Source organism: Stegostoma tigrinum, chromosome 36 (genome assembly GCF_030684315.1).
Source record: "Stegostoma tigrinum isolate sSteTig4 chromosome 36, sSteTig4.hap1, whole genome shotgun sequence".
Classification (NCBI taxonomy): Eukaryota; Metazoa; Chordata; class Chondrichthyes; order Orectolobiformes; family Stegostomatidae; genus Stegostoma; species Stegostoma tigrinum.
In genome coordinates this window covers 5,927,176-5,954,093 of record NC_081389.1, presented here as the reverse complement: position 1 = coordinate 5,954,093, position 26,918 = coordinate 5,927,176, and the positions used below count along the sequence as shown (strand labels likewise).

Sequence of the window (26,918 nt, the reverse complement as noted above, 5' to 3'; positions counted from 1 at the left end):
GTCACGCCAAAGGTTCATGTCGAAGGCCTAAAACCACCCTGTCCCTGGGAGGGTTCAGTAGCCACAGGGAGTAGGCAATTTAATAGACCACTGTTCCACAGTACATGTAGTAGAATCCGTGGGAGAGCTCCAGACAAGCAATCGAAAAACAAAAAAAATGCACCTGCAGCCCAAAAGATACTCCAGTTGAGGACTTCAAAGCTAGTGTATTTTTTCTGATATCAAGTCTCCATGCGCTCAACTGATGAACATAGGCGGAAAGGGAACATTCCTACCTTGATTTCTACAGTGGGAAGACTTGTAACTACCTTCAAGAAGTGAGATAAATCATGCTGTGAAAGCTATTGAGATATTTCTCTCATCAAAAACAGACAATCCTGTCTTCAAAATAGATAGGATTAATTGAATACTGTGAAACAAATTGCAGTTTCGATTTCATATATTTTTTTTGGCAGTCTGTGATATAATTGTATTTCCTTCAAACCGGGCACAGTAAGGCTTCTAACCTCCAAAATAAACCTTGAAGAAAAATACCTGCAGTTTTATTTTAGTACCAAACAGCCACATTGTTAAGTTTGTGTATTTTATTACTTAGGAGTTTACCAAAACTAATGTGCTGGCTATGACTTGAAGCATTGGATAACTAACTGTAGGAATAACAAAAAGGAGACAGTGACTTGTGACTACAGCTCTTTGACAGCTGTCAATAACAACAGAAAGACATGCTGCTATGGCTTCAGAATCCAAAGGTAGCTGCTGCACTCCAGCTGGGAAATACTGAATAAATGCTCATCTCCGTTAATTTATTGACCGTTAATGACGGGTCTCTCATTCCTTTCATTAAGCACTTCTTCCTTAAGCCATGGCTAAGACTTTTGGATTTGTTTCTGAAATAGTTATTCGTCATCTTCTCATTAATCTGACTATAGAGTTTATAATCAGAGTATTACCCTTGCTCCTGTTGTTTTATACAGACTAAAACTTAAACTTGACAAATGCAAAGATTTTTTTGTTGATGCCTGTTCATGTTTGGTACTTACTCAGTCACTTTTGAGACAGAGATATAAATCTGTACAAATACGTTTCATACAAGGTTAAAATTAATCCAGAAACACCCTCTAGTACATAGATACGCTTAGTAGTTAAACCTGAAAGGAGAATACTAGACATTCTAATCAGCTGTGGTTTTAGTGTTATGACCCATAATAAACGTCTGTCACTGATGAGAGAGCATCTGTCCATTGGAAGATTAATTTCTAAATCAACATAGCTATTTTCTAAGCATCAATACCAGAGGCTGATAATTGAGCTAAAGTTCGGTTTCAGTCCACATTAATGTAGTTTGTTTGGGGGTGCCCAAGTTGGTATGTGAAAGTGATATATATTCGTGGAATATTTTACAATTGCATCTTTTTCTGTTTCTTTTAAAGAATTGCCGAGTCTGCCAGATGATGCTGCCCAATAAATGCAGTTATGCTGCTCATCTCCGTATTCATGCTCACAAGTCCCCTTACTGTTGTCCAGAGTGTGGTGCAGTGTGCCGTTCAGCTGATTTTCAAACTCACATCAAGGAAAGGTGCCTACACTATGCACGGACAGTAGTGTATAGGTCAGTATGAAAGGGTATTCATACTCAAAATCATGATTTTCTAAAAATAGCTTCCACTTTATTTCCACTATAAAGCAATTAATAATTTTTATATGTATTTGGAAATTAGGAAAGAAGAGCATCTGCTGTTCTCAATACTCTTACAGAAAACTTCAAATCCGGTGGCTATCTCCGAATAAAAAAATGTGGTTTTATCAGTCCCTACCAATTCCTAATGCATTCTACATGCAACTGATTGCTGATCTTGCTGAGTATGCAGGTATAGAAATACAGTAGGACAGCATAAATATAATTTCAGTGGTTTGAATTTTGGGAACCACGGCCCTGTCAATGCAACGAAACTGCTTTTTCAGCATTAACAGACGCATCAACATGTTGTCAAATAGTGTACTTCAACATATTATCTCCACAATGTGCAGTGAGTTTTGCAAAAATCTGTAAGTTGAAAGTAGTATACTGTTCTCTCTGCTGGGGAGAACTCACAAGCAAGGTACAGTGGTTAACAAATCAGACTGCCTCATCCCAGTATATTCTCTACTAATTGTTAATCAACTCAGGGGGACTGGAAGTAGGGGTTTTCTGATCCTCTTGAGTTTCTCCCTCAGAAAGTATAGTGAGAGAGTCCCCCTTTGGGCCTGAGACGAATTTAATATGATGTGATTAATGCTGAAAGTTTGAAACCAAAAGCACTTAGGAATCCAAAACCTGAACTTACCAGACTGCAACACTGAAATAACCTTACAGCTATGGAACATTGAGGATAAACATGTCATTGAAAGCAGAACTCCAGATAATCCTACAGCCCTAACAGGAAGAAGGATCGGGCTACACAAGTATTAACAGGTTTGAACTTCAGTTGATCCCCTTCATGTACAGCATTGGAAGTTCCTTAGCTTTGACTGCATAAATGCAGATCTAAAGTCTCTAACCAACAACAAATGCAGTACACTCCCCAATGGAGTTAGTATGCTTACTGTGTCATGAAAACAGAACTTTACCTCCTCATCCATTCATTACCTTCTCATTTATTTATCACTAAAACAACTTGGGGGTTGTTAAATATTACAGTGGATATCTGGAATGTGTCAATACCAAAAAAAATTCACTTTGACAAAATAGAAAAGTAATTAAATAGTCATTTGGTGGTATAGAACTGCTGATGTATTGCTGAAAAGGGCACATTTGATAAAGCTTTTCGTCTTAAACTCATTTAAAAATTCACAAGACATACCAATGTAAAGAGAAAATAACAGGATAACTATTGACTGTTTGTGTCATCCTCACCACTTGCCTTACTTTCATGAAGCCATGCTGCCTCTGCTTGATTATATTTTATATTTCTAAATGCAATGCTATTATGTTTTTTTCAATAGATGGTAAAATTCTCCCAAGGACAGATCTAAGTTAATTGTCCTATAGATACCACTTTTTGTTCCTTTCCCTGTTTGAATAATGATGTTACATGGCAGCTTGCAATCCTCTGGGACATGCCCTGGATCTAGGGATTCATGAATGATTACTATATCCACTACCTCTTTGCCTTCTTCCTTTAAACTCGAGAATGCAACTCATCAAGCCCAGGAGACCTGTCAGCCATTAGCCCAATTAGTTTCTTTAGCCCATTTTCACTAGTAATATCTATTATATGTAATTCCTCCCTGCCTCTTACTCCTTAATTATTTAGTATTTTTGGAAAGCTGTTCGTGTTTTCTACCACAGACTGATGAAAAATGTTTACTCAACTCCTCTGCCTTCTCTTGGTTTCCTGTTTCTGCTTCCCCAGTTTCAATCTCTGATGGCCTACACTCAGACTTCCATTTTCCTTTATTTATATTTAAACAGGTTTTTACTGTCTGTTTTTATATTGCTTGCTAGCTTATTTTCAGAGTTTATTTTCTCCCTATAATATGCTTATTGATTATCTTTTGCTGGTTTTTAAAAGCTTTCCCAGCCCTCTGGCTTACCACAAATCTTGACCGTGTTGTATTTTTTTTCAAATTGATACTAACCTTAGCTTCCTTGATGATATCCTTCAAGTTATTTCTTGCAAGTGGATTCCAGAGTCCAGTAACAGCTGGATCCAGGAATTCTGCTCAGCAGGCAGTTGGAAACCTCATGTGCGTGATTATGTATTTCCAGCTGCTTCCTGACAGGAAGAGCAAACTGGAAGACACTTTACAACCAGTGTGTCTCCAAGGGATCCATTATAGAAGAACCTTGGTTGAAGAAGCCTGAGAGCTTTCACTGAAGTCAGTCTGTTCTTAGTATTTTGCTGTTACCAAAAACACCTTGTGGCAAGGGAGTCCTGCCCTCAGTTCCTTGTGATTTAAGAAATAGTTTTAGTTTTGAGAAATGTGCTATTCTAAACAAAAATAAAGAGACTAGGGAAACAAATAGCCCCTTTTAGACTTTTCTTCCTCTGAGCCTTTGTATTTAACAATTTTATTTGTTTGTGGAATATTGTTAAAATCTGTCCCCACTAAGAGAAGTATTTGTGTAATTCCTTGCTGTACCTAATATATTTCACTCTTGCCCTTTCATGCAGGTGTGTGCACTGTGGAATCATCTTTAGTGATTCAAATGCTCTCAAGAGTCACCTCCAAGGCACCCACTGTGAATTTTTCCATAAGTGCACAATTTGTCCAATGGCCTTCAAGTCATCCCAAAGCGCCAGCTCTCATTACAGCTCTCAACATCCATTCGTTAAACACTGGCAATCTGAGTAAGTTCAGCATTCTGAATCCTACACTTGTGGATTGTTAACAGACAAAGCTAGGTAAACCAGTGAAAGCCTGAGCAGATGAAATGTGATGATACAGCATTTGGTACACACTGGATTGCACTGACTTGTATTATAAGGCTGAAACGTGGTATCTTCCTCAAAAATGTCAATCATCCAGTTTTGCAACTGAGAAAGTTGTTTGAGCGTTTTGAGAGTTGCTTTATAAGTGTCCTCCAGTTACCGGTGTTGTGACTGAAGTAACAAGTGTGATCCTAATGCATCTAATGATTCAGTTGAGATGAGCCCATAAAATTTGCCATCACCCCCAGCTTTAATTTTTCATGAGGTGTCGCTTATGTCAGCTGACTGATAACAATCAGACAGTCAATGTGCATTTGCATTACAGATTTAAAAACAGTGCAAGATGAAACGGCTAAACCTGTGAAGCATAAAGCAAATGCCAAGGTCTGAACTGACTCCAATGTGATTGCCTCGTCTGTGGAGTCTTGACTTTGTGCTTTGTTCTCATCTGCTTTCATGATGTATTTGCTGTCACTGCACATCTGTGGTGTGAATATTGCAGTGGTTTGCTCAACTCCCCAGTTCCTCTCATTATGATTTTTCACAAACCTCATCATACAATTAATTTGAAGACCTTTTATTTCAAGACACTTCTGTCAGTCATTTCCACGTGGGCACTAGATCCTGTTGCATTGTCGTTATTGCTGTTCCAGGTTAGTTTACATATGAGAGCGTGAAATGTTGTGGTGAGTGTACTTATAGGGGAGATGGAGGGGTTTGTCTTCTATTTTTGAATGACTATAACCTTCCATAAGCTGGAGTTGAAATGTTTCTGGGCATCAATTATTTCACTAAAAAAAATCTCACTATAACAAGGATATTATAACTAGCAAGATTACAGTGTATCTCCATAAATTAGTTGACAAGCAACAAGAATCCAAATGTTCACTTACAGTTCCAAAAGGCAAGTCTTGATTTAGTTTTCATGTATCTTAATAAACTCGAGTAAAATGTGACAGGGCTGATTGGTTATGCGGGAAAGAAAAATTCTCGTTTAAGCCTGTAGTGAGCATTATGAAATAGGCAGGTTCTTCAACCCAATTGTGTGTTTGTACTTGTGCAAACATTGAATTACAGAAAATACAGCAGGTGTTGAAAAGTATGCTGTAAAAGTTTCTTGGTGGTACAGAACCTGATCATTTCAAAGAAAAGAAGTGATGTTCAATTAAATTTTTTTTTCTTATCAGACAGATGTAAGAATGCCTAATTTCATAGTAAATAATACTTTATACTGCCTGAGAAAAAGGCAGCTGATTTGTTGGCAAAGTGGAACTGGTTGAGCCACTGTCAGAAAGAAGGCACCAGGGAACAGTTACCCTCAAGAACTTTGTTAAAATCATAAAAAGCAGTTTAATTCTGATTATGACATTACCCTGGGCAATATAAGAGGGAACTGTTGTCCCGCAAGTTTTTGTTGAATTTTTGCTCCTTTTGAAATTCTTGCATCTGTCCTGATGAGCGTGGGATGAATCTTTGACAACCTGTCCCTTTATTTTGGATCAATAATGCACAAATTCTTGGGTACTTTTGCCAGCAGACAGATAGGAAGAGTGTCGTGGTAGGAGACAAAATAGTGAGGAGTATGGACGGAGGTTTCTGCAGTCGCAGATACATTGCCTTCCTGGGCCAGGGTCAAGGACATTACTGATTGGCTGCAGAGAATTCTGAAGGGGAAAGACGAACATTCAGAAATCGTGATTCGCAATGGTTCCAACAACGTAGATAGTCTTGCACCTCACTGGAATAGCAAAATCTGCCATTCCCAGATTTAACAAATTTTAAACATATGCAAAATTTCCCAAATTTACCTGTCTTTTAGACTCGAGTCGATAGAAAGCACAGATCAGGTCTCTGTATTTATCAAAAATTACCATTTATTGCGAGTAGATTGACTCTGGCTGTGGGTGATCCCTTGATAACCTTTCCTTTAAACACACACACAAACATGCACGTAGAGAAAAACACAGAAGTATTATGATTGGAGATGAAATTGGGAAAGCTGTCCAGTGGTCTCTGTTCAGAGCGCTTTCTGTGATAATTCTTCTACAAAGCAGAATGCTGCTTCTAAATCTTCCTTTTCTCAATGTTTCCACTGGTTTGCAAGGTGTATAGAATGGCTGGTTTTCTGACTTATTAACTAAAAGTCACATTACAGCAATTGCTGGAGAAAAAACAAACTGGTTTCTTCAGGATTATTGTTACTTTAATCTCAGAGAACAGAGGGAGCTTCTGAGTTAGTGGATGTCTAAACAGTTTCACTGTCTTGTCCAGCTACCTAACTTGTTTAGCTACTTGAGAACCAATCAGCCAGTTGTTGGCAGGCAGAAGACCCTTGTCATCATTAACTGGTTACTAGTCCATAAACCAGTCAACTACTTATATCAACCAAAGGTCCATTTGTCCGCGGCACCTCAGCTCTGGCCCGTTAGTGAGCTACACTTCAACAACTGGTTCATACTGAGTATTCAGTTACTTACTTTCAAAACATGCTTCAAGAATCTTTAGTCTTAAAACTGTTCTTTTCTCATTTCTATCCATTGTTTAAAAAATACAGAAAAGCAAAAAGATGCAGTCTTTACAGTTGAAGGAAAAATGGGGTTCTGCAACAAGAATTTATGGAGCTAAACAACACAGAACAGCAGGACCTAAGGTTATAATCTCCCAATGCATTGTGGTAGTCAATGCAGGAACAGGTATATAGAGCAAATTAATGTGTAACTGAAGTACTGGCGCAGGAGGGAAGGTTTTAGATTCCTGGATCACTGAATCCATTTCTGGGAAAGCTGGGACCTGTACAAGTCCAACTGATTCCATTTCAGTCACATTGGGACCAACATCGTTGGGGGAAGATACTAATGCTGTTAGTGGGGCAATTAAACAATTTTGGCAAGGGACTGGAATACAAAGTGGGCAATGCACAGACAAACCTTCAATCAGGCAGGGAGCAATAGAGGAACAGATGTGGTTAGCAGTCAAATTTCACAGAAATGTAAAATTAATACAGTAATAATAGGGGCTTTCAACTTGCCAAATGTTAACTAACAGAAGTGTGAAAGATTGAGAGTGGGTAGAATGTTTAAAATGTATCCTTTGTAAGAAAGCCCTACAAGAGACAGGGCCATGCTGTACCTTATTTTAGGAAACAAAGCCGGGCAATTGGTAGAAGTGTCAGTGGGAGAGTATTTCAGTGAACTGGGGAAAGGCAGATTTTAATAAGATAAGACAGGATCTGAATAGTGGACTGGGAGCAGCTACTTATAGGACAATTTACATTAGACAGTGGGAGTCTTTCAGAAACAAAACTGTTGAAGTGCAGAATCAGTGTGTTCCTTAGAGACGAAGTGGGTCCAAAAATTTAAGGGAATTCCATGCAATGTACAAAATTGGATAAAGTTTGAAAAAAGGGAAGCTTGTGGTAGAAACTGAGGGCGCAGAACATCAGAAGCCTTAAAGACATGAAGAAAGTGCAGGGGTTACTTAAAAAAAATTAGGAAAGCGAATAAGGTGATTGAAAAAAATACTAGCAGGTAAAATAAAGGAAAGTCATTTTTATGGATATACTAGAGTCAAGACGATAAACGGAAAGAGTGGGGACTAAAGTGGCAAATTGTGGGTGGAACCAGAGTCATGGGTAAGACTATAAATGAGTACTTTACATCTCTTCAGGATAAAGAAGAATGGTGTAGGTATAGAAATCAGGGAAGAGGACTGTGATATACTTGAACAAATTACAATTGAGAAGGAGGAGGTATTAGTAGTTTTAGTGGGCTTAAAACTGGAGTAGCCCCCCCCGGGCCAGATGAGATGTATCCCAGGCTGCTGTGGGAAGCAAGGTAGAGATTGTAGGGGCTCTCAATTTTCAAATTCGCTCTGGACATATAAAAGGTGCCAGAGTACCATTAACCAATGTAGTACCATTATTCAAGAATGGTGGTAAGGATATACCATTAAGCTACATATTAGTGAGTTCAACGTCTGTGATAGGGAAACTTTTGGAAAAAATTCTAAAATAAAGAATTAATCTCCACTTGGAAATATAAGGATTAGTTAAGAATAATCAGCACAGCTTTGTCAAGGGAAATCGTATCTGACAGGTTTGATTGAGTTTTCAAGGAAATGACTCAATGTGCAGACAAAGGTAGTGTAATAAATGTCTACATGGATTTTGGTAAGGCTTTTGAGAAAGTCTTGCATGGGAGACTGGTTAAGTCGATAAGGGCCCATGGGATCCAGGGCAGTTTGGCAAATGGGATCCAAAATTGGCTCAGTTTTAAGTGTCAGATGGTGATAGTTGAAGGTTCTTTTTGTTCCAGGAAATCTGTGTCCAGTTGCATACCACAGGGTTCAGTGCTGGGTCACATAGATATGAATATGGGAAGTTTAATCAGTAAGTTTGCATAGGTGGCATAAAAATTGGTGGTGTAAAAATAACAATGATGAAAACCTTAGATACAGGTCACTATGGATGAGTAGAACAATGGCAAATCAAATTTAATCCTGGAAAGTGAGAGGCATTTTAGGAAGGCTAACAAGGCAAGGGAGTACTCAATGAATGGTACGTTTCTAGGAAGCACAGGGAATGAGAGAGTTGGTATATATGTCCACAGATCCTTGAAGGCAACAAGACACATGGACAGTCATTAAGAAGGTATATGGGAAACTTGCATTTATTGGTTGAAACATTGAATACAGCAGGGAGCAGGGAAGTTATGATGGACCTGTATAAAACATTAGTTGTGCTACAGCTAGAAAATAGTGTGCAGATCTGATCAGTAATTGCAGAAGAGATTCACCAGGATGTTGCCTGGGCTGGAGCATTTTAGTTATGAAGAGAAACTACATAGTCTTGGGTTATTTTACTTGGAGCGAAACCTAGCCCTAATCCTGATTAAGGTATAAAAACCACGAAAGAGTATAAGAAATATTTCCCTTTAGTAGACAGTTTTGTAACCTGAGGGCTAAGATTTAAAGAAAAGAGTAGGAGGCTTACAAGGGATTGAAGGAAGAATATTTTTCACCTGGGGGTTGTGGGTATCTGGAACACATTGGCTAAAAGGGTGGTAGAGAAAGTATTTAGACGATCACTTGAATCGCCATAACATACAAGGCTATGGGCCAAGTTGTGGAAAAGGTAGCAGGGTGCTTGATGACTGGCATGGACACAATGGTCCAAAAGGCCTCCCTCAAAGCTGTAAATTGCTGACGCTAAACAGCTGTTTATTTTTCAAACTCTAAATAGCTGTTTTTCTTGACTATATTGAGCTTCTGTGAAGCAGTAATGTCTGTTTATTTTCCACATGTTAAGTTAAAGGTAGCTACTTGATCCAGAATTTGGGGTTTGGGGGCACGGGGGTGAAAGTGATGATGTTGTCATCATATGTATGTCATGGAAAATGATGGTTTTGTCACCAGACAAGAATTCAGAGACCCCAGGTAATGCTCAAGGGTCATGGATTCAATCACACCAGCATAGATGGTGTAATTTTATTTAGAAAAAGAGCTGGAAGTGTTACCAATTGTTGTTAACAATCTGGCTCACTGATGTCCTTTAGAGAAAGAAAATTGCCATCCTTGCGTGGTGAGACCTATGTGTGAGTTCAGATCCACAGCAATATGGTTTGTCTAGCAGGCCATTCATTTGGATCAAACTGCTAAAATGTCTCAAAAAAAAAATAAAACTGAACAAATCACTTGGCATATACCTAGGCTCTGGAAACAACAATAGCAAACTCAACCCTGTTGACTCTGCAAAGTCCTCCTTTCTAATATCTGGGGCTAGTGCTAAAGTTCAGAGAGCTGCCTCAGACTAGTCACGCAAAAGCCATGCTGTCTGAATCATATATTGCATACATTGTCCCAGACAACACCTTACTCTCCTTAGGTATGCCCTGTCCCATCAGCAGGATGAGCTAGCAGCAGTGCAGCACTGTTGTTATCTGTTGAGAGGATGTTGCCCTGGGAGTCCTCAACATTGACTCCAGACTCCATGCATTCTCATAACTTCAGGTCACCATGGGCAAGGAAACCTCATGCTGAATACCACCAGATACCGCTACTGTCAGCTTATGAATCCCTGCTGTTTCATGGTGAACGCCATGTGGAGGAAGTGCTGAGGGTTACAAGGGTCAGAGTGTACTCAGGTGGGGACTTTCAATGTCCATCACCAAGAGTGGCTCAGGAGCAGCACTACTAACTAAACTGGTGGAATCTTAAAGAACATAGTGCTCGAATGTGTCTGTGAAAGCTGGTGAGGGAACCAGCAAGAGCAAAACACGTACTTGACCTCATCCTCAGAGTGACCGCTGCAAGTCCTTGTGGAGACAAAGTTGAGTGTATCCTGTATTGTGTTGTGTGGCTCTATGAGCATGTTAAACAGGATAGACTTCAAATAGGTCTAGCAACTCTAGACCTTGCATCCTCGATGAACTGTGGACCATCAGCAACAGCAGTTTCATACGCAGCCACATTTTCCCAACATCATCCCCAACTCTACCATTACCAGTTAGACTGGGGATCAATCTTGGTTCAATGAGGAATGTAGAAGGGCATATCAGGAGCAGCACCAGGCACACCTAAAAATGAGGTGTCAACTGGTCAAAGCCAGGACCACGGAATGCCAAACTGCAAACAACAAGAAATTGATACAACTAAGCAATTCCTTAACCAATAGATCAGATCTAAGCTCTGCAATCCTATTTTGTACACTTCTGAATGGTAGAGGGCAACTAAACAACTCACTTGAGGAGGGGGCTCCACAAATGATGGATGAGCCCAGCACATCAGTACTGAAGATAAAGCAATAATCTTTAGCCAGGAGTGTCAAGTGGATGATCCATCTCTGCCTCCCTCCAGATACCTCCGGCATCACAGACGGCAGTCTTCAGCCAATTTGATTCACTCTAGGTGATGTCAAATTGAAGGAATAAGGCTCCAAAAGCTTGCGTTTTCAAGTAAAACTGTTGGTCTCTGACCTGGTGTCATGTGATTTCTGACCTCGTCCACACCGGCAAGTCCAAGTCATCATTACAACATGGTTCAAACATGAACAAAGGAGCTGAATTCAAGAGGTGAGATGAGAGTGACTGCCCTGATATCAAGACTGCACTTGACCAAGAATGGCATTAATGAACTCTAGCAAAACTGGAGTGGGCGGGAATTGGAGAATATGTCTCCACTGATTGCAATCATACATCCTGTCAGGAAGATCTGTGGGAGTCTGTCATCTTGACTCCAGGACATCTCTGCAGGAGTTTTTCAGGGTAGTATCCTAGATCCAGCCAACTTCAGCTACTTCATTAATGACCTCCTCTCCATAATAAGGTCATATGTAGGAATGTTTACCAATGACTACACAATTTTCAGTACTATTCACAACTCCTCATATACTGAAACAGTTCCTGCTCAATTCTGGTAGATTTAGACAATGTCCAGTTGTGAACTACAAGTGGCAAGTATATTTGAACTGCACAATTCCAGGCAACGATCACCTCCAACAAGAGAGAAGCTAATGACTTGCCCTTGACATTGAATGACAGTACCGTTGCTGAATCCCTCACTGTCAACTTCATGGAGTTACCATTGTATTGAAATTGACATGAACAAGCCGTAGGCTAGGATTCCTAGACCAAGTAGCTTGCATCCTGATTCCCCAAAGCCTGACCACTATCTACAAGGCACAATTTGGGATTGTGATGGAATATTCTCCACTTGCCTGAATGAATGCAGCTCCAACAACACTTAAGCTTGACAACATTCAGGACAAAGCATGCATTTAATTGGCATATGTCGGCACTCATCCACACTCTCATTGACAGTGGTAGCAACAGAGTGTATCGTTTCCAAGTTTCACCACAGAAAATCATCAAGGCTTATTAGTCACTTTCCAAACCCATGATTGCTACCATCTAGAAGGACAATAGATACGTAAGAATACTACCACTTGTTAGTTTCCCTCCAAACCACTCACTGTCCTGACTTGGAAATGTATTACTATTCCTTCAGTTTTGCTGGTCAAAATTCTGGAATTTCCTCCCTAATGGCATAGGGTTTCTGTCTATAGCACATGGACTGCAGCTGTTTAAGGCAGTAGCTCACCCCCACCTTCTCAAGGGCAACTAGGGATGGACAAATATGTACTGGCTAAGCCAACAATGCTTACCATGAGTGATCAAGATATCATTGCTGAAGAGCAAGCTGCAATGTCAGACATAAATATTTAACATGATCCGGTTAAGTGTGAGATGGTTTCCTTGTTAGGTAATGGCATAACAGCACAAATCAGCCACAATTTGTCACCAAAGAAGAAATACACCATATGTTGGGAAGTAACTCAAGTTGCAAGCTGATTTCCACCGATGTGCCATTTTCTTCACAACGCCACCATCTCTCATTTGATCATCCCATGTGTGTCATAAAGATTGCTGCATTTGCCATTAAATTTGGAATACAAACTTAGCCTAGGGGGCCTCTGTAGTGTAGTGGTAGTTTCCCTACCTCTGGACCAGGAGGCCTACAATCAAGTCCCTTCAGAGGTTTGTAATAACAACTTTGAACAGATTGATTCCAAAGCCTAGGTCTATAAGTTAATAGTATAAGTACCCTTTGAACAGTAGCATGAACCCTGCCAATTAACCTGTGCAGAGAAGAAACTGAGCAATGTGAAGTTGTATTAATTTTGAGGATTTTTAAAACTTACAATTTTGAATTGTAACTTTTGTTTGGTTCCTTCCCTTTCTGCATCTGTCTCAAACCAGTTCAACTTTATGTTTTTATAGTCTTTCTTTACCTGATTTGACATTACATTCACACACCATTAAATACAGTATTCTCAATATTTGTATGTCTGTGTCTGTCTTGGACATCCTTTTGTCTCTGGAGACGATAGTTTTCATCTTGATGGTCACCTCTGTCAAACATTTCCTGGTGTGATTCAGGAACCCCACTCTGGCTTGACAGCTCCTGCCAAGTTTGCTGCACGTGAAGATGTGAGGATTCACTGGTCTCTCTTTTTACTGACCCCTCTTGGCCAGCTGAGTTTTCCATCTTTCCTCACCTCATTCAATGTCCCTCATTGGCCATCTTTTCTTGACAACTGTTGTTCAGTTGTCCATGTCACTGTCAACCAATTTCATGTCTGACTTGGAAGTGTCCTTCTAGTAATGATGTGGATGCACAGCAGATTATTGCAGTGGCCAGTTCAGTACCTGGAAGTTCTTTAGCTGTTTGGATGCCATCCATGCGACCATTTGTCTTATGGTCAAGCCAGAGTCATAGGCATGAGAGAGTCTGTCCACTTACCACTGAAAGTGTTCATTGGTATGGAATAATTGTGTCAGCGACTTTGGCATAGAGTAGGTCTCTGATGAAAACTTGTCTTTTTTTTTTGCCTTAATATACCGGCAAATGGCTTTCTTTCTGTTCTGATACATATGTGGCACCCCCCTCCCCGCAGTTTATGAACTTAAAGTGCATGACAACAGCAACAGTATTCTTGAGTGTTTGCACCAGTAGAGAATTGTGAGAAATCAGTGTGGACTTCAAAGGATTCCAGTGTTGTCTATCATATTGTCACGGAAAGAGGAGATTGCAGTGAACCATTTTAGGAGCCAGCCAAATTCATTCAGCATAACTGGACTGTCTTTTATACCTGGTCAAGCACTTTAATATTGACTTTTTTTCTTAACTTCACAAAGCATGGAGCTTTAAGTTTTTTTTTTATACGTTCATGGGATGTGAGCACCACTTCTGAGATCAGTATTTACTGCCTTTGAGAGTGTAGTGATGATTCAGCTTTTTGAACCATTGTAGTTTTTGTGATGAATGTATTTGTCTCAGTGCCACGAAGTAAGGAGTTGTAGCTGCTAACCCAACAGCTATACATTTCCAAATCAAGTTGATTTTAACTTGAGGGAAGTGCTACCAGTAGAATCCAAACTGAGTGATATTGAGTTAGAAAGTAAGTGCTACATGATAATGCTGTCAATGACACATTTGACCTCTGTGCTAGTGATTGAGTAAAGTGAAGGGGCAGTTATTGCATAGATTGGATGTGACTTGTTCTTTGTGGACCGGGCATATCTGGGTACTTTTCCAATTTTGTGATATAACACTAGTATTATAGGGGTACTGGAGCAACTTGGCTAAAGGCAAGTTGTGGAGCACAAGTATTCAATACTGTAGCTAAAATGTTATTTGGCATCATAGACTTTTCTGTCGACAGTGAATTGTCAGAGCCATTTCTTGTTATCATGCCGAGGGAATCAAATTAACGGAAGCCTGGCTTCTTTGAGGGTGGGGACTTGGGGAGCCTGAGATAGGTCAATCTCTTGGCGCTTAGGACTGAGGGTGATTTCAAACACTTCAATCTTGTCTTTTGGATTCTTGGTAAAATCCACCATCATTGAGGGCAAGTATGTGAGGAGCCTTTTGCTGCAGCTGGCTGTTAAATTCCTGACCTGCATTCATAAGTAGTTGTAGATAACAAAGTGTGGAGCTGGTGAACACAGCAGGCCAAGCAGCATCTCAGGAATACAAAAGCTGACGTTTCGGGCCTAGACCCTTCATCAGTTGTTTGCTACTTCATCTGATGAAGGGTCTAGGCCCAAAACGTCAGCTTTTGTGCTCTTGAGATGCTGCTTGGCCTGCTGTGTTCATCCAGCTCCACACTTTGTTATCTTGGATTCTTCAGCATCTGCAGTTCCCATTGTCACTAATAACTAGTTGTGGCAGGATTGGAGAGCTTTGTCCTGATCTGATGATTGAGATTGCTGCCTATCTATGCTTATAGCATACTACTTCTGATGGTTAGGTTATCTCTGAATTTCAGCTAATGTTCCTATGTTGATGCCTCATCTTTAGGTATACTCAGTACTACTGTTTTACTGATCAGGCTAGACCCCCAAACTTGACACTAATGGTGGAATGAAGAATATTCATTTATAGGTAGTAGTGGAATACAGTTCGTGTGATATTACGGCTTGTCATGGATATCTAGTTTTGAACTATATCACCACAAGCACAGTCCGCTACAAATACACCTATGTGAGGTAGATTGGAAGGGTGAAGTCAAGTTGGTTTTCTGTTAACTGCTGCAGGCCTGTTGTGGCCGACAATTCTTTCAAGGTTGTGCCAGCTCAGTCAGATATGTAGCCTCTGAGCCACTCTTGGTGATGAAAATTTAAGTTATCAACCTTGAGTGGATTCTATACCTTTGCTACTTGTTGTGCTTCTTCAACAAAGTGTTTGATATAGTGAAATGCTGATCTGTCAGCTGAGGTAAAGTGAAGTGACAGTCAGCAGGAGGTTTCCTTGCACATGCCATCAGACTTCATTGAATCTAGACTCCCAAGGCCCCTTTTGGAGGAGTCACTTTGCAGTCATTCCACGTGATCAAAGTGTAGTGACCTATTTTGAAAGGCTTTGCAGTCCCAATCCCAGAATTCGACTTGAAAATTGAAGTTCAGTATCTCTCTAGTGAAAAGAGTGAGCAGTAACGTAAAATATCCTACTGATGAGAAACTCAATTTTCTTTAACTACCTCATCTCCTCACAAGTAACTTAGATTTTTTTTTGCTAATGAATACAAAACAGATTCCTAGGCACAGTCATATTGATGCTAGCCCATCAGCCCAGTTGTTTGATGTCAATAGAGCTTAAGGTTGTAAAGGAGTAAGGAACCACCTCCATTGGAAAATATTCTGCCAGTCAGAAAATGTATAGCTCCAGTCTACTCTGTGAAACAGATAGTAAATAATTGTGTGGAAAATTTGTGTGTCCAAATCCAAATGTAACTTGGGTATCTTAGTGTCACAGTACTTGTTATTATGGCTCAGGTGATTATTTTCTCCTAAATGGTTTTATTTTCCACTTTCCATCTACAAATTTAGGTTATTTTAACTCAGTATCACTTTGTTTTGAAACACGCACATTATTGTTCTTAGTGTTACTACATTTTTTACATGCCAAGTTCATTCATGTTTACAGTACATTGCTTCTCCTTTTGCCACTAAAGCAGAAAATGCTGTTACTGGAACGTGCAACAAAGCTGTCAGCAGATGTAAAGAGAAAGCACAAGTTAATACATTATAGATATTAATCACCTTGATCTTTTTTTTAATAAATGCCAACGTATTTGTGCATCTGCAGCATTTTATATTTACATTCATATTTTCAAACTGTAAGTTAAGATTTTTTCTTTAATTCGCAAGATCTAATTTGCCACAACCTGTGAAGACACCATGCCATCAAAATTTCTCAAAGGTCACAGCGGCCTCCAAATCACACCACCCGACTTGGAACTACATCATTGTCCCTTCACTGTTGCGGGTCGCAATCTGGACCTCCCATCCTAACAGTACTGCTTGTGTCCCTAAATCTCAGCTACTAAAACAGTCCAAGCAGTGAGCTGACCTTCTCAAGGGCAATTAGACGTTGTCTATGTGGACTTCAGCAAAGTGTTTGATACGGTTCTTCATGGTAGCCTGGTTAGTAAGATTATATCACTTGCCATCAGGACAGCTAGCCAATTGAATACAAAATTGGTTTGAAGGTGGGAGATGGAGGCTGGTAGTAGAGGGTTGCTTTTCGGACTGAAGACTTGTGATCGGCAGTGTGCCACAAGGATCAGTGCTGGGTCTGCTGCTTTTCATCATTTATATAAGTAATTTGGATGGGAGTGTTAGAAGTATGGTTTGTAAGTTTGCAGATGATGCAAAATAGGTAGTGTAGCGGACAATGAAAAAGGTTTGTCTCAGAGTGCAGCAGGACCTTGATGAGATGGCTGAATGGTCTCAGCAGTGGCATGCGGAATTTAGTTGAGATAAACAGGAGGTATTGCACTTTGGTAAGGCAAACCAGGGCAGGTCTTGTACAATTAGTTACAAAATCTCTACAGTGCAAAAGCAAGCCAGTCAGCCCATCAAATCCACACTGACTGTCTGAAGAGCATCCCACCTAGACCCATCCCCTTATTCTCTCCCAGTAACCCTGCATTTCCCAGGGCTATTCAACCTAACTAGCATGTCCTTAAACACTATGTGCAATTTAGCATGGTCAATGCACCTAACCTGCACACCTTTGGACTGTGGGAGGAAACTGGTTCACGTGGAGAAAGTCCACTCAGATACGGGGCAATTGGGAGTCCAGTGAGACCTAGACTTGCAGGTGCTTAGGTAGACAGGGTGGTGAAGAAGGCATTTAGCACACTTGCCTTCATTGATCAGAACATTGAATAAAAGAATTGGAGCATCATGTTGTGGCTGTACATGGCGTTGGTGAGACCACTTTTAGAATACTGCATATAGTTTTGGTCACCCTTCTTTGGGAAGGATGTTGTTGAATTAGAAAGGGTGCAGAAGAGATTTACATAGCTGTTGCTGGGACTGGAGGGTTTGAACTGTAAGAAGAGGCTGAATAGGCTGGGGCTTTTTTTCCCTGGAGCTTCAGAGGCTCAGGGCTGACCTTCTAGAGGTTTATAAAATCATGAGCGACATGTATAGGGTGAATAGCCAAGATCTTTTACCTAGCATGGGAGGGGGGGGGGGATGCGCAAAACTAGGAGGCATAGATTTAAGGTGAGAGGAGAAAGATTTCAAAAAAGATCTGAGGGATTTTTTTTCATGCAGAAAGTGGTGCTTGTATGGAATGAGTTGCCAGAGGAAGTGGGTACAATTACAGGACTTAAAAAACATTTGGATGAGTATATGAATAGTAGTGGTTTCAAGGGTTAAGGGCCAAATGCTGGCAAATGGGACTTGGTTAATTTCCACATCTGGTCAGTGCAGGCAAGTTGGACTGAAAGGTCTGTTTCCATGCTGTATGACTCTGACTGGGTGATAAATACTGTCCTTGACAGCCATACTTCTTTCTCTAAAGCAAATATTTCAAAAAGTACTGTGTATCATTGATAACATACTTGTTGTCTTGTATTTACTAACCTGCATTTTAGTTCCAGTCCAAAATAAATCAATCCAGCAATTTTAGTTTTGGACAACGTTACCTTTCGTTCATTGAAAGTTGAAAGCAGTCAGTCAGGCATGGGCCTTATAAGACTAGGCTGGTACTTTATGCCATCTCAATGATGTGTCCTGCTGCTGTGATTTCTACTCGTTATTCTATGAAGTCAGTTTGCAGTAATTTGGCAATAAATGTCATTTTTACCTGATCTTGCTAGTAAATTTCAATAATGATACCACAAGACAGGAGCAGAATTAAGCCATTTGGCCCATCAAATCTGCTCCACTACGCTATCGTGGTTGATATGTTTTCAGTTCCATTTTCCTGCTGCCTTGATCACCTGTCTAATCAAGAATCTATCTCTGCCTTCAAGACACTCGATGACTTTGCCTCCATTGCCTCCTTTGATAATATTTTCCACAGATTCACCTCCCTTTGGCTGTAGAAATTCTTCCTAATGTCAGTTCTAAAGAGTCATCAATTTACTCTGAGGCTGAGCCCTCAGATTCTAGTCCCTCCTGCTTGTGGAAAAGTCCGCTCTATCTAGGCCTTGCAGTATTCTGTAAGTTTCAGTGGGATACATTGATCATGTTGAGGAAAGGTCCAGAATAAACTTAGCAAAGACTTTATCCTCACATTAAAAGAAAAGCTTACACCCTATAGAATAGTTATCCTTTCTTTTTAAAAAAAAGCTGACTAAGAGTCCTGTTCAAAATATTCATTTCCATTGTACTGGACTGTGACAATGGAATTGTGATCTTCTGTCACTTGGTCTCACATTTTGGCCTTCAGAGTTTTTCATCAGTTACCTGGATGCAATTTGTAAGAAAATGGAGAGTCTACAGGAGTACAGCCTTAATAACTTCTTTGAAATCGTATTAAGAAAAAGAATTAAAGTGGTAAAACTTTTGTTCAGTGCTTACGATGTCAGTGGGTTGGTTGCTGATGTAAAATATTTCTCAACTTACAGAGTCATCTTAAAGTGTTCAATGTGCGAAACTGTATTCAACCAGCGAGCTTTGTTACATAAACACTTGGAACAGCACAAAAACAAGTTGAAAGTGTGTGTGTACAAGTGTCCTGTGTGTAAACTGCTCTACATGCACAAACAACTGATGATGGAGCACTTCAAGGTAGGTGTAGTGACTCAAGGTAACCAGCCTTTCTTAGTCAAGTAGAGTTAATTTCCAGGCAAATGTCTGTTGTGGTCTGTGGAGTATATATGCTCATGAGCTCATCAGGGAAAGAAAAACATAACAGCAAGGTGTTGCTACTTTAAGCATTCCCACATGAATTCATTTTGAAAACAGTGATGATACCATTCTTTCTTTTTGAAAAAAAAAGTGATAACAGATGGCCTGTATTTTTTTAAAGCTTGAAGTGCATTGAAGCTTAACTCACTCCATTCCAGAAACTCTATTGGGTTGGTTTTTTTTATATAAGCAATACTTGAGAATGTTGTATTAAGCTTGACTGTGTTCCGAAATGTGGCAGGCTTTATTTATATTGAAGGAAAAAAGGAATATGGTAATATGTTCTGAAATCTGTTTCCAGGAAAGGCTAGTGATAGATAGCAGTGAGAAATATGTCCTGCAAAACCACAATGTGTGATAAACAATGTGTTTGGTTTTCACAGAAGTAGTTAACCATAGAGCGCATCTCTAAAATGTCAGAAGAAATTCTCGAGGTCAAAACAACTGAATTTGTTCTTTCTCAGCCATGAAAAATCTGGTGATAACTGCATGGTATTTTATAAATCGTTGCCATTGTGGAGATAATTATGCGTCATGGTTGGGGAAAGTATGTTCTAGCATTTGTTCCACATCTTTAATTGGAAAATAACCAGATAGGAAATTATCTTGTCAAATATGAGTATTTTGTTTTAAATTTCTGCTTTGATGGTGACTTTTACAGGCAATTTAACTACAAAGGGCACCATCGCTGAGGCCTGATTATTAACCTCAACCAAAATCCATAATAGTGCACTCTGGCAAGTGAGAAAGCCACTGCTAAAATTGTACTTGCATGTGCTGGGTTTTGTCCCACAGCATGCACAATTAAGACTGCAACACGTTGGGAATGATAAACTCGGTTACTTAAATTTATGATCTCTTACTGTTAACAATGTTATTACTGAAAAGGGAATGTTGCCATAGTCCCAGAGGACTGTATGCTGTTTTCTCTCATTTAAAGAGAGACACCCTAACGTGTGTATAACCCAAGGGTTACCAGGTTTCCGGCAAAGGGTGAGGTCAAGAAGGCCGGACTGTTATGGTGATTTGGTATGGGAATCAAACCTGCACTCTTCATTGTAACTCTTGTCTAACTAACAGAGCTAACTGATTTCTCCCCCCCGCCCCCGATATTATCACATATCTCACTATACTTGGGAGATAGTATCCAGCTCTTCTACACCTTGTTATCTCACTATACTTGGCCTAGTTAGTACTTATCCAGTGACTACAACATTCTCTTATCCCACATTATGTTCTTGTGCTGTGATTTTTAATTTTTTTTTCTGAACTCAGCTGTTTTTATACCTATATACCAATCTATTTATCTATATATCATGACAAAATGAAAGCAGGATGGTTACATACACTTGCTCCATCACATTTCAGCACTATGCACAATGTCACATAATTGTACACTGGACACTTTTTAAATACATTTTCAACTGGGTTTGTTATATATGCAAATATTTTGTTAAATCATTTTGAATAACTTTTGAAAACCATTCCATCACCATATTTGCTTTTATAATAACTGAAACACCCTAATGTAGCGTGAAGATTGGGGCAAAAGTATGTATTTCCCAATAGACTCTACAAAGTTAATTGTAAAATTAACATTTATGAGAATCAGTACCCTCGCTAACAATCTTGCTGAGAGACCTCAGCCTTTCTGAAAATACAGGGGTTTGAATCATTGTTCTCTCCACAAGCTGGTATCAGAGGCGATTGAACAACTGTAGTTCTTGGCAAGTGACCGTGTTTCCCATGCCCAACATGCTGCAGCCTGAGTGTGCACTTTCTGGAACAAGTCCCATCGTGTGCAAATACAATTTTCATTTGTCAACACTATTGTGTATTCTGGCTGAGGTCAATAACTAGAAAATAGATGACAGGTTAGACAGAGGATCTTGATCGGCGCAGGCTTGGAGGGCCGAAGGGCCTGTTCCTGTGCTGTAGGCTACTTTGTTTCTTTAGAAAATTAGAAAAGTTAGGCTCAGCAATGGTAAGCCTGGCAATAGTCGCCATCAAAGCTGACGAGATTATTAGAAATAAACAAAGCAATGGAAATGTTGCCATAAAGCTGGGTAACAGCAACAAACAGTTGTTGTAGTCAATCGCCTTGGCTTAACCAGAATATTAATCTATCTCTGGTCTATTCTGATTTGGTGCAAAAGTTATTATAACCATTATTGTAACCTTTTATTCCTCTTGCACCACTGTCATTATTTTAAGTTTTAAAATAAAATTAATGTCAACATTGGAATCCATTTTCAGTTTTAACAAGAAAAGCTATTTTTCTTACATTAAATGTATGAGAGTTTGTGAGTGGAATTGACATTTTACAGACAAATTTACTTACAAAAGATCCTGCAAAAAATAATGTTATTACTTTTTACTTGCATGGGATATGAATATTGCTGGATTATTGCCCATTCCTAACTACCTTTAAACTGAGTTGCTTGCTAGGCCTTTATAGAGGGCAATTAAGTATCGACCACACAATGCTGTGGCACTGATTCACATGTAGTCCAGACCAGATTAAGATGCCAGATTGCCTTCCATGGAGTATTCGTGAACCACTTGAGCTTTTACCACATTCAGTGGGAGGTCATTGTCACCTTCACGTGACTAACTTTCAGTTCCAGATTTATTAACTGAATTTAAATTCCACCAGATACCGTGGTGGGATTTGAATCTATATACCCAGAAGCTTAATCTGCATTTTCTATCCACTGCTATTACCACCATGCCACCACCTTCCCCCAAATAAAAATTCTTATAATTCCCAGTGTGATACATCCTGGATGTGTTTAACGTGGAGCAGTGTCCCAAGCTGGTAGCAGTGTGAATCACTCAAGTAATTGCGTCGACTGTGTTTCCTCAGGCAGTAGCAATTGAGTTTGTTTTTAAATGATTTTCAAACAAGTTAAAGCTTGAACTCTAGTTCTTTTTTGACATGCATTTTTTTAAGTGCTTGTGTTTTCTGTCAATAGGCAGAGATCCTGCCCGAGAGCAAGGTAAAGAGCGTCAGCTGGAGAGACAGAAAAACAAGTTGGATAGACAGACAGGCAATGTATATGTGTGGGTGGAATAGAGGTAGACATATTTGGAAATCCTAGGATTGAAAGAGCTTTGGGGAAACTGCCCAACACCACACACCCCTGATATCCTTTTTTTTAAGTTCATTCTAAGGATGAGGGCATCACTGACCAGGCAGCATTTATTGCCCATACCTAATTGCCCAGAGGGCAGTTAAGAGTCAGCAACATTGCTGTGGGTCTGGAGTCACATATAGGCCGCACCAGGTAAGGACAGCAGTTTCCCCAAACAGTTTCCTTCCCCAAAGGACATTAGAGAACCAGATGGTTTTTTTCCACCAATCGACAATGAATTTTCAGGTACTTCCAGAATTTTTCTTATTGAATTCAAATTCCACCATTTGCCATGGCAGCATTCGAACCCAGATCCCCAGAACCTTATCTGGGTCTCTGGATTAACAGTCCAGTGATAATACCACTAGGCTATTGCCTCCCCATTTTCCTGATCATAACTCAGTTCACATTCAGAGCACAACTTAAGAGGAAGTCTCCTAGTACAAAAGTGTTTTTAAAAAGCCTGCAGAGGGTGCAGTACATAAAATTCAAACATATCTTTGCTGCTAACAAGGAATCAAGTCCTGGTTCAATTTTTTTCTGACGAGTTTATCTTGATTTAACAGTAATTATTTCTCTCTGGCCCATACCTGTACAATATTAACTCGAAAAGGGAGTAAGATGAGCATAAAGAGAGGAAGAGCATCCTATTACTAGACAACCTTCCAAATGTGGTTGCTGCTGCTGTTACAAGACATAGAGTTACCTCTTTCGTGGTGATTCCTATGCCAGTGGCAGCAGTGGTTTAGATCAGGCAGTCTTTCTAATATCATTTTGACGTGGCAAGCCAGTCTGTTTTCCTACCTGATGAGAAGGAAGTTAATTTGATGTTCATAGTGGTGAGGGGTGATGCATGAGGGCTGTTCACACATGCTCATGTGTGTTCAAACGTACCTTTTGTTATTATATTCTAAACAGTAATTGTACTTTCCTTTTTTGCTCGTGAAGAATTTAAAAAGACTTGTCTGTAAGTTATTTTACGCAACTGTAGAGTGTAACTTACGTGCATTTGTTTGTTTACTTATCCACAGAACAACTATTCTGCTGGCTTTTGAGATTTGATACAAAGCTTTTTTCCAAGCTTCTTCACAGGAAATGTGAATTCCTCTGTATCATACAATCTTAATTATCCACTGTTCCATCCCTTATTGATTACCTATTAACAACCATTTATATATCAAAGATAGTTTCAGGGTATATACATTGTTATCTGTACAAATCATTGGTGCTTCTTAGCTTAGCACAGACAAAGACATGCCAATACGCAGAGTTCCCTCTAAACATCAATTAAACTCTGACGTCTGCTTGTGTTACTTGCAACGTTTAGGCTTTGTGCCTTTAACGGGAAATGTGCCTATACTTGAAGTACAGAAAAATACGTTCCATCATACACGTTTCTGTCCATATCCAACAACATATTGAACAGCAGTCATGCTGATACATTGTTGTAGTACCTAATGTAAAAATTGCTAGTCACTGATAATGTATAGAAAAGCTTTCAGAAAAAGAATACCATCATCCAAAAGGTCATTCTTAGCAAGAATGAAAGACAAAAGCATTAGGGATCACGTGAGCATTCTCTGTGAAGTAAAATACGAGCTGCAGAGGTATTTATTTTCCAGAAAAGAACCAGAATGATTTGCGTTCTCTTAGATGTCTGTGATAAACATCAATGCAAACCTATAGCTCCTGCCTTGCTGTCACCTTATAACAGCACAGTCTTTGCTACAATGCCAACTCTGAAATACTGATGCTCTCACCTGGGGACTGTAGCAAAGCAAACAATGACCGGAAAATTGAAAGTAATTTGCCAATATAAAAACTTACAAATTACTTAGATGTTACTAAATTGGAACATGCGTACTAGGAGCAGGATTAGGCAATTCAGCCCCTAATGCTTGCTCTGCTGTTTAATACAATCATAGATGATCTCATTTTGGCCTCAACTCCACTTTCCTGCCTGCTAGCCATATCCCTCAAAATGGTGTAGTAGTTCAAGGATAAGCCTTGCAGCTTGGTGTTTTATTTTGCTGTTTCATACTGAGAAAAGCCACAATGTTCACTGACCAATGAGAGTGCAGAATTCTTAAAAGTTATTAAAACAGAAGACTTTCTTACAAGGTAACTTATTCAACATTCACTTTTCTAAAGGTTTAAACCTGGTGTCACTTATTTTTTATCTGCCTCATATTTTTCTAGTTTATTTATTTGCTTTATATCTACTGACTACAATCATTACTTATGAATCAGCATCCAAACTATATTCTGTAGTTAATGTGTACAAAATGGTTTAAAGAGTAGTGAGTGAGTAGTGGTTTAGTGCAGAATTAAATTAACACTTTTCAAAGATTAAATGGAGCAATTTGTGTGGAACCAGGTTCTGCTGTGTCAGTTTGTGTGAAGAAAGATAGAAACTCCTAAGGTACTAGGCATTACCTGCTTGCTATGTGTATGCAAGTTGCAGGATGTTAATGATAATTTTCTTTTTAAATTAGGATGTTCATAATAATACACAAACCCCTGAAAAGCCTCCAAGCCCCCTGCCTCCCTCCAAGGACACATCCAGTGACCAGAAAGCATCTACAATGCAAGCATCTACTAATGGTGTCACCCCCAACAGTTTGAGCGACAAAAAGGACGAAGCTACTGTGGAGAAGTCTGAAACGCGACCAAAAGTTAGGAGGCCTGGCTGGACATGTGCCGAATGCCTGCAGTGGTTTCCAGAGAGAGAGCTCTATGTATCCCATATGAAGAGAAGTCACGGAAAGGTAAATAGTTTATCTTCATAATTTAGTTCTGTTGGGATTAATAAATTTACATGCCTTCCATTTTTATGGAATTATTTGGAACTTGCTGCTTAAATATCTAGAATCCTAGTGCCTGGTATTAGAAACAAGCCCAACAGGTCTATGGTGTTAATGTTCTGCAGCACAACCTCCTGCACAACTTCTTCAAACTTTAACAGCTTAACTTAATATGCCTTTTTCCAGCTTTCCCTTAAAAAATCTGTTCTACTTGATTGCTGCCGCTGTTACATATTATTCTTTCATAGGATGTGGGCAACGTTGGCAAGGTCAGCATTTGTGTTCCCATCCTGAATCATTCTTGAAATAAGAGTGAGCCTCTTCCCTGAACAACTGCAGTCAGCCTGGCATAAATACATCCACAGTGCCAGGGGCGTGAAGAGAGGAAACGGGAGAGTTCTGGCAGAGAAGAAATAGTGATTTAGTTGCTAACAAGGATGCCTGTGTACTGGCAAGTTGCACATTCTAACCACTCTGAAACTAAAAAATATTTCTCTGAATTAATTGTGTGGTTTATGAGGGACTGATATTTCTCGAACTTTGTATGCAGACCCACATTGGCAATAAATTCCTTTTGAAATCTAATCACTGTCTATGAGCATAATGAGAAACTTAGTTTATGCAAAGAAAGGTTTCACTAGTGTCACTGAGATGAGTAGCCTTGCTTAAGGGAGTATATTTTGCTCAAAACAACAGATAAATAACTTTTTTTTTAAAAAATGCGTCATGAAATATTTTTATGTCTACCAGAATGCGCAGGCAGGACCTCAATTTAAAATGCAGTCTCTCACAGCAGCATAGACGCTGTCCTCAAGTTCTTGACCCTCAATGAATGTAAAGCAAGGGCTTGCATTAGATTCTAGAGATTCAATAATGATGCCAAAATTCATGCCATTTTTCATTTTAGTTTGCTTGAGGATCTCTAGCTTTAATCAGTATGTTTTAGAATCAATTCATTAAAAATTAATGTGACATAACTTGAAACTTTCTTTAAAGGCATCAATTGAGTAGGATGTTTATTTGATATATGCTTCCTACTATAATTGAAAAAATTCATTAGTAAACTCTGATTTGGCTAGAATCTAGAATGGTGATGTAGGATGCCCCTGGATAATATAATAAAGGGAAAGAAGATCACTTGTACATATTGAAAACCTTTTTAAATAGCTACTATAATCATGTGATCATTAAAATGACTTCCACACCCCAACTTTGTGAACTCAAAAATCATGTATTATCAAGTTCTGCAAAAGTCTTCAAATGTACCCAATTTTAAACCTTCCATCTTTGCTTGCTGTGCGTGTAGCTGACTGGATCCTAAGCTCTGGAATTCCCTGCCTAAACTTCTTCAACTTTCTTAGG

At 39.4% G+C, this 26,918-nt stretch overlaps 1 protein-coding gene across 6 annotated transcripts in view; it reads left to right on the top strand.

The window, feature by feature from the left end:
- Positions 1-26,918, top strand: part of znf592 (zinc finger protein 592) — a 184,265-nt gene that overhangs the window by 130,187 nt on the left and 27,160 nt on the right. For 5 of the 6 annotated variants that reach the window (XM_059640137.1, XM_059640133.1, XM_059640134.1 and 2 more), the window contains 4 exons: positions 1,431-1,609; positions 4,155-4,331; positions 19,336-19,498; positions 25,248-25,520. In XM_059640137.1, the coding sequence (XP_059496120.1) occupies positions 1,431-1,609; positions 4,155-4,331; positions 19,336-19,498; positions 25,248-25,520 (792 nt within the window). Of the gene's footprint in view, positions 1-1,430; positions 1,610-4,154; positions 4,332-19,335; positions 19,499-25,247; positions 25,521-25,804; positions 25,948-26,918 lie in introns of those variants that run through there. The other variant, XM_048520732.2, reaches the window with a different exon arrangement.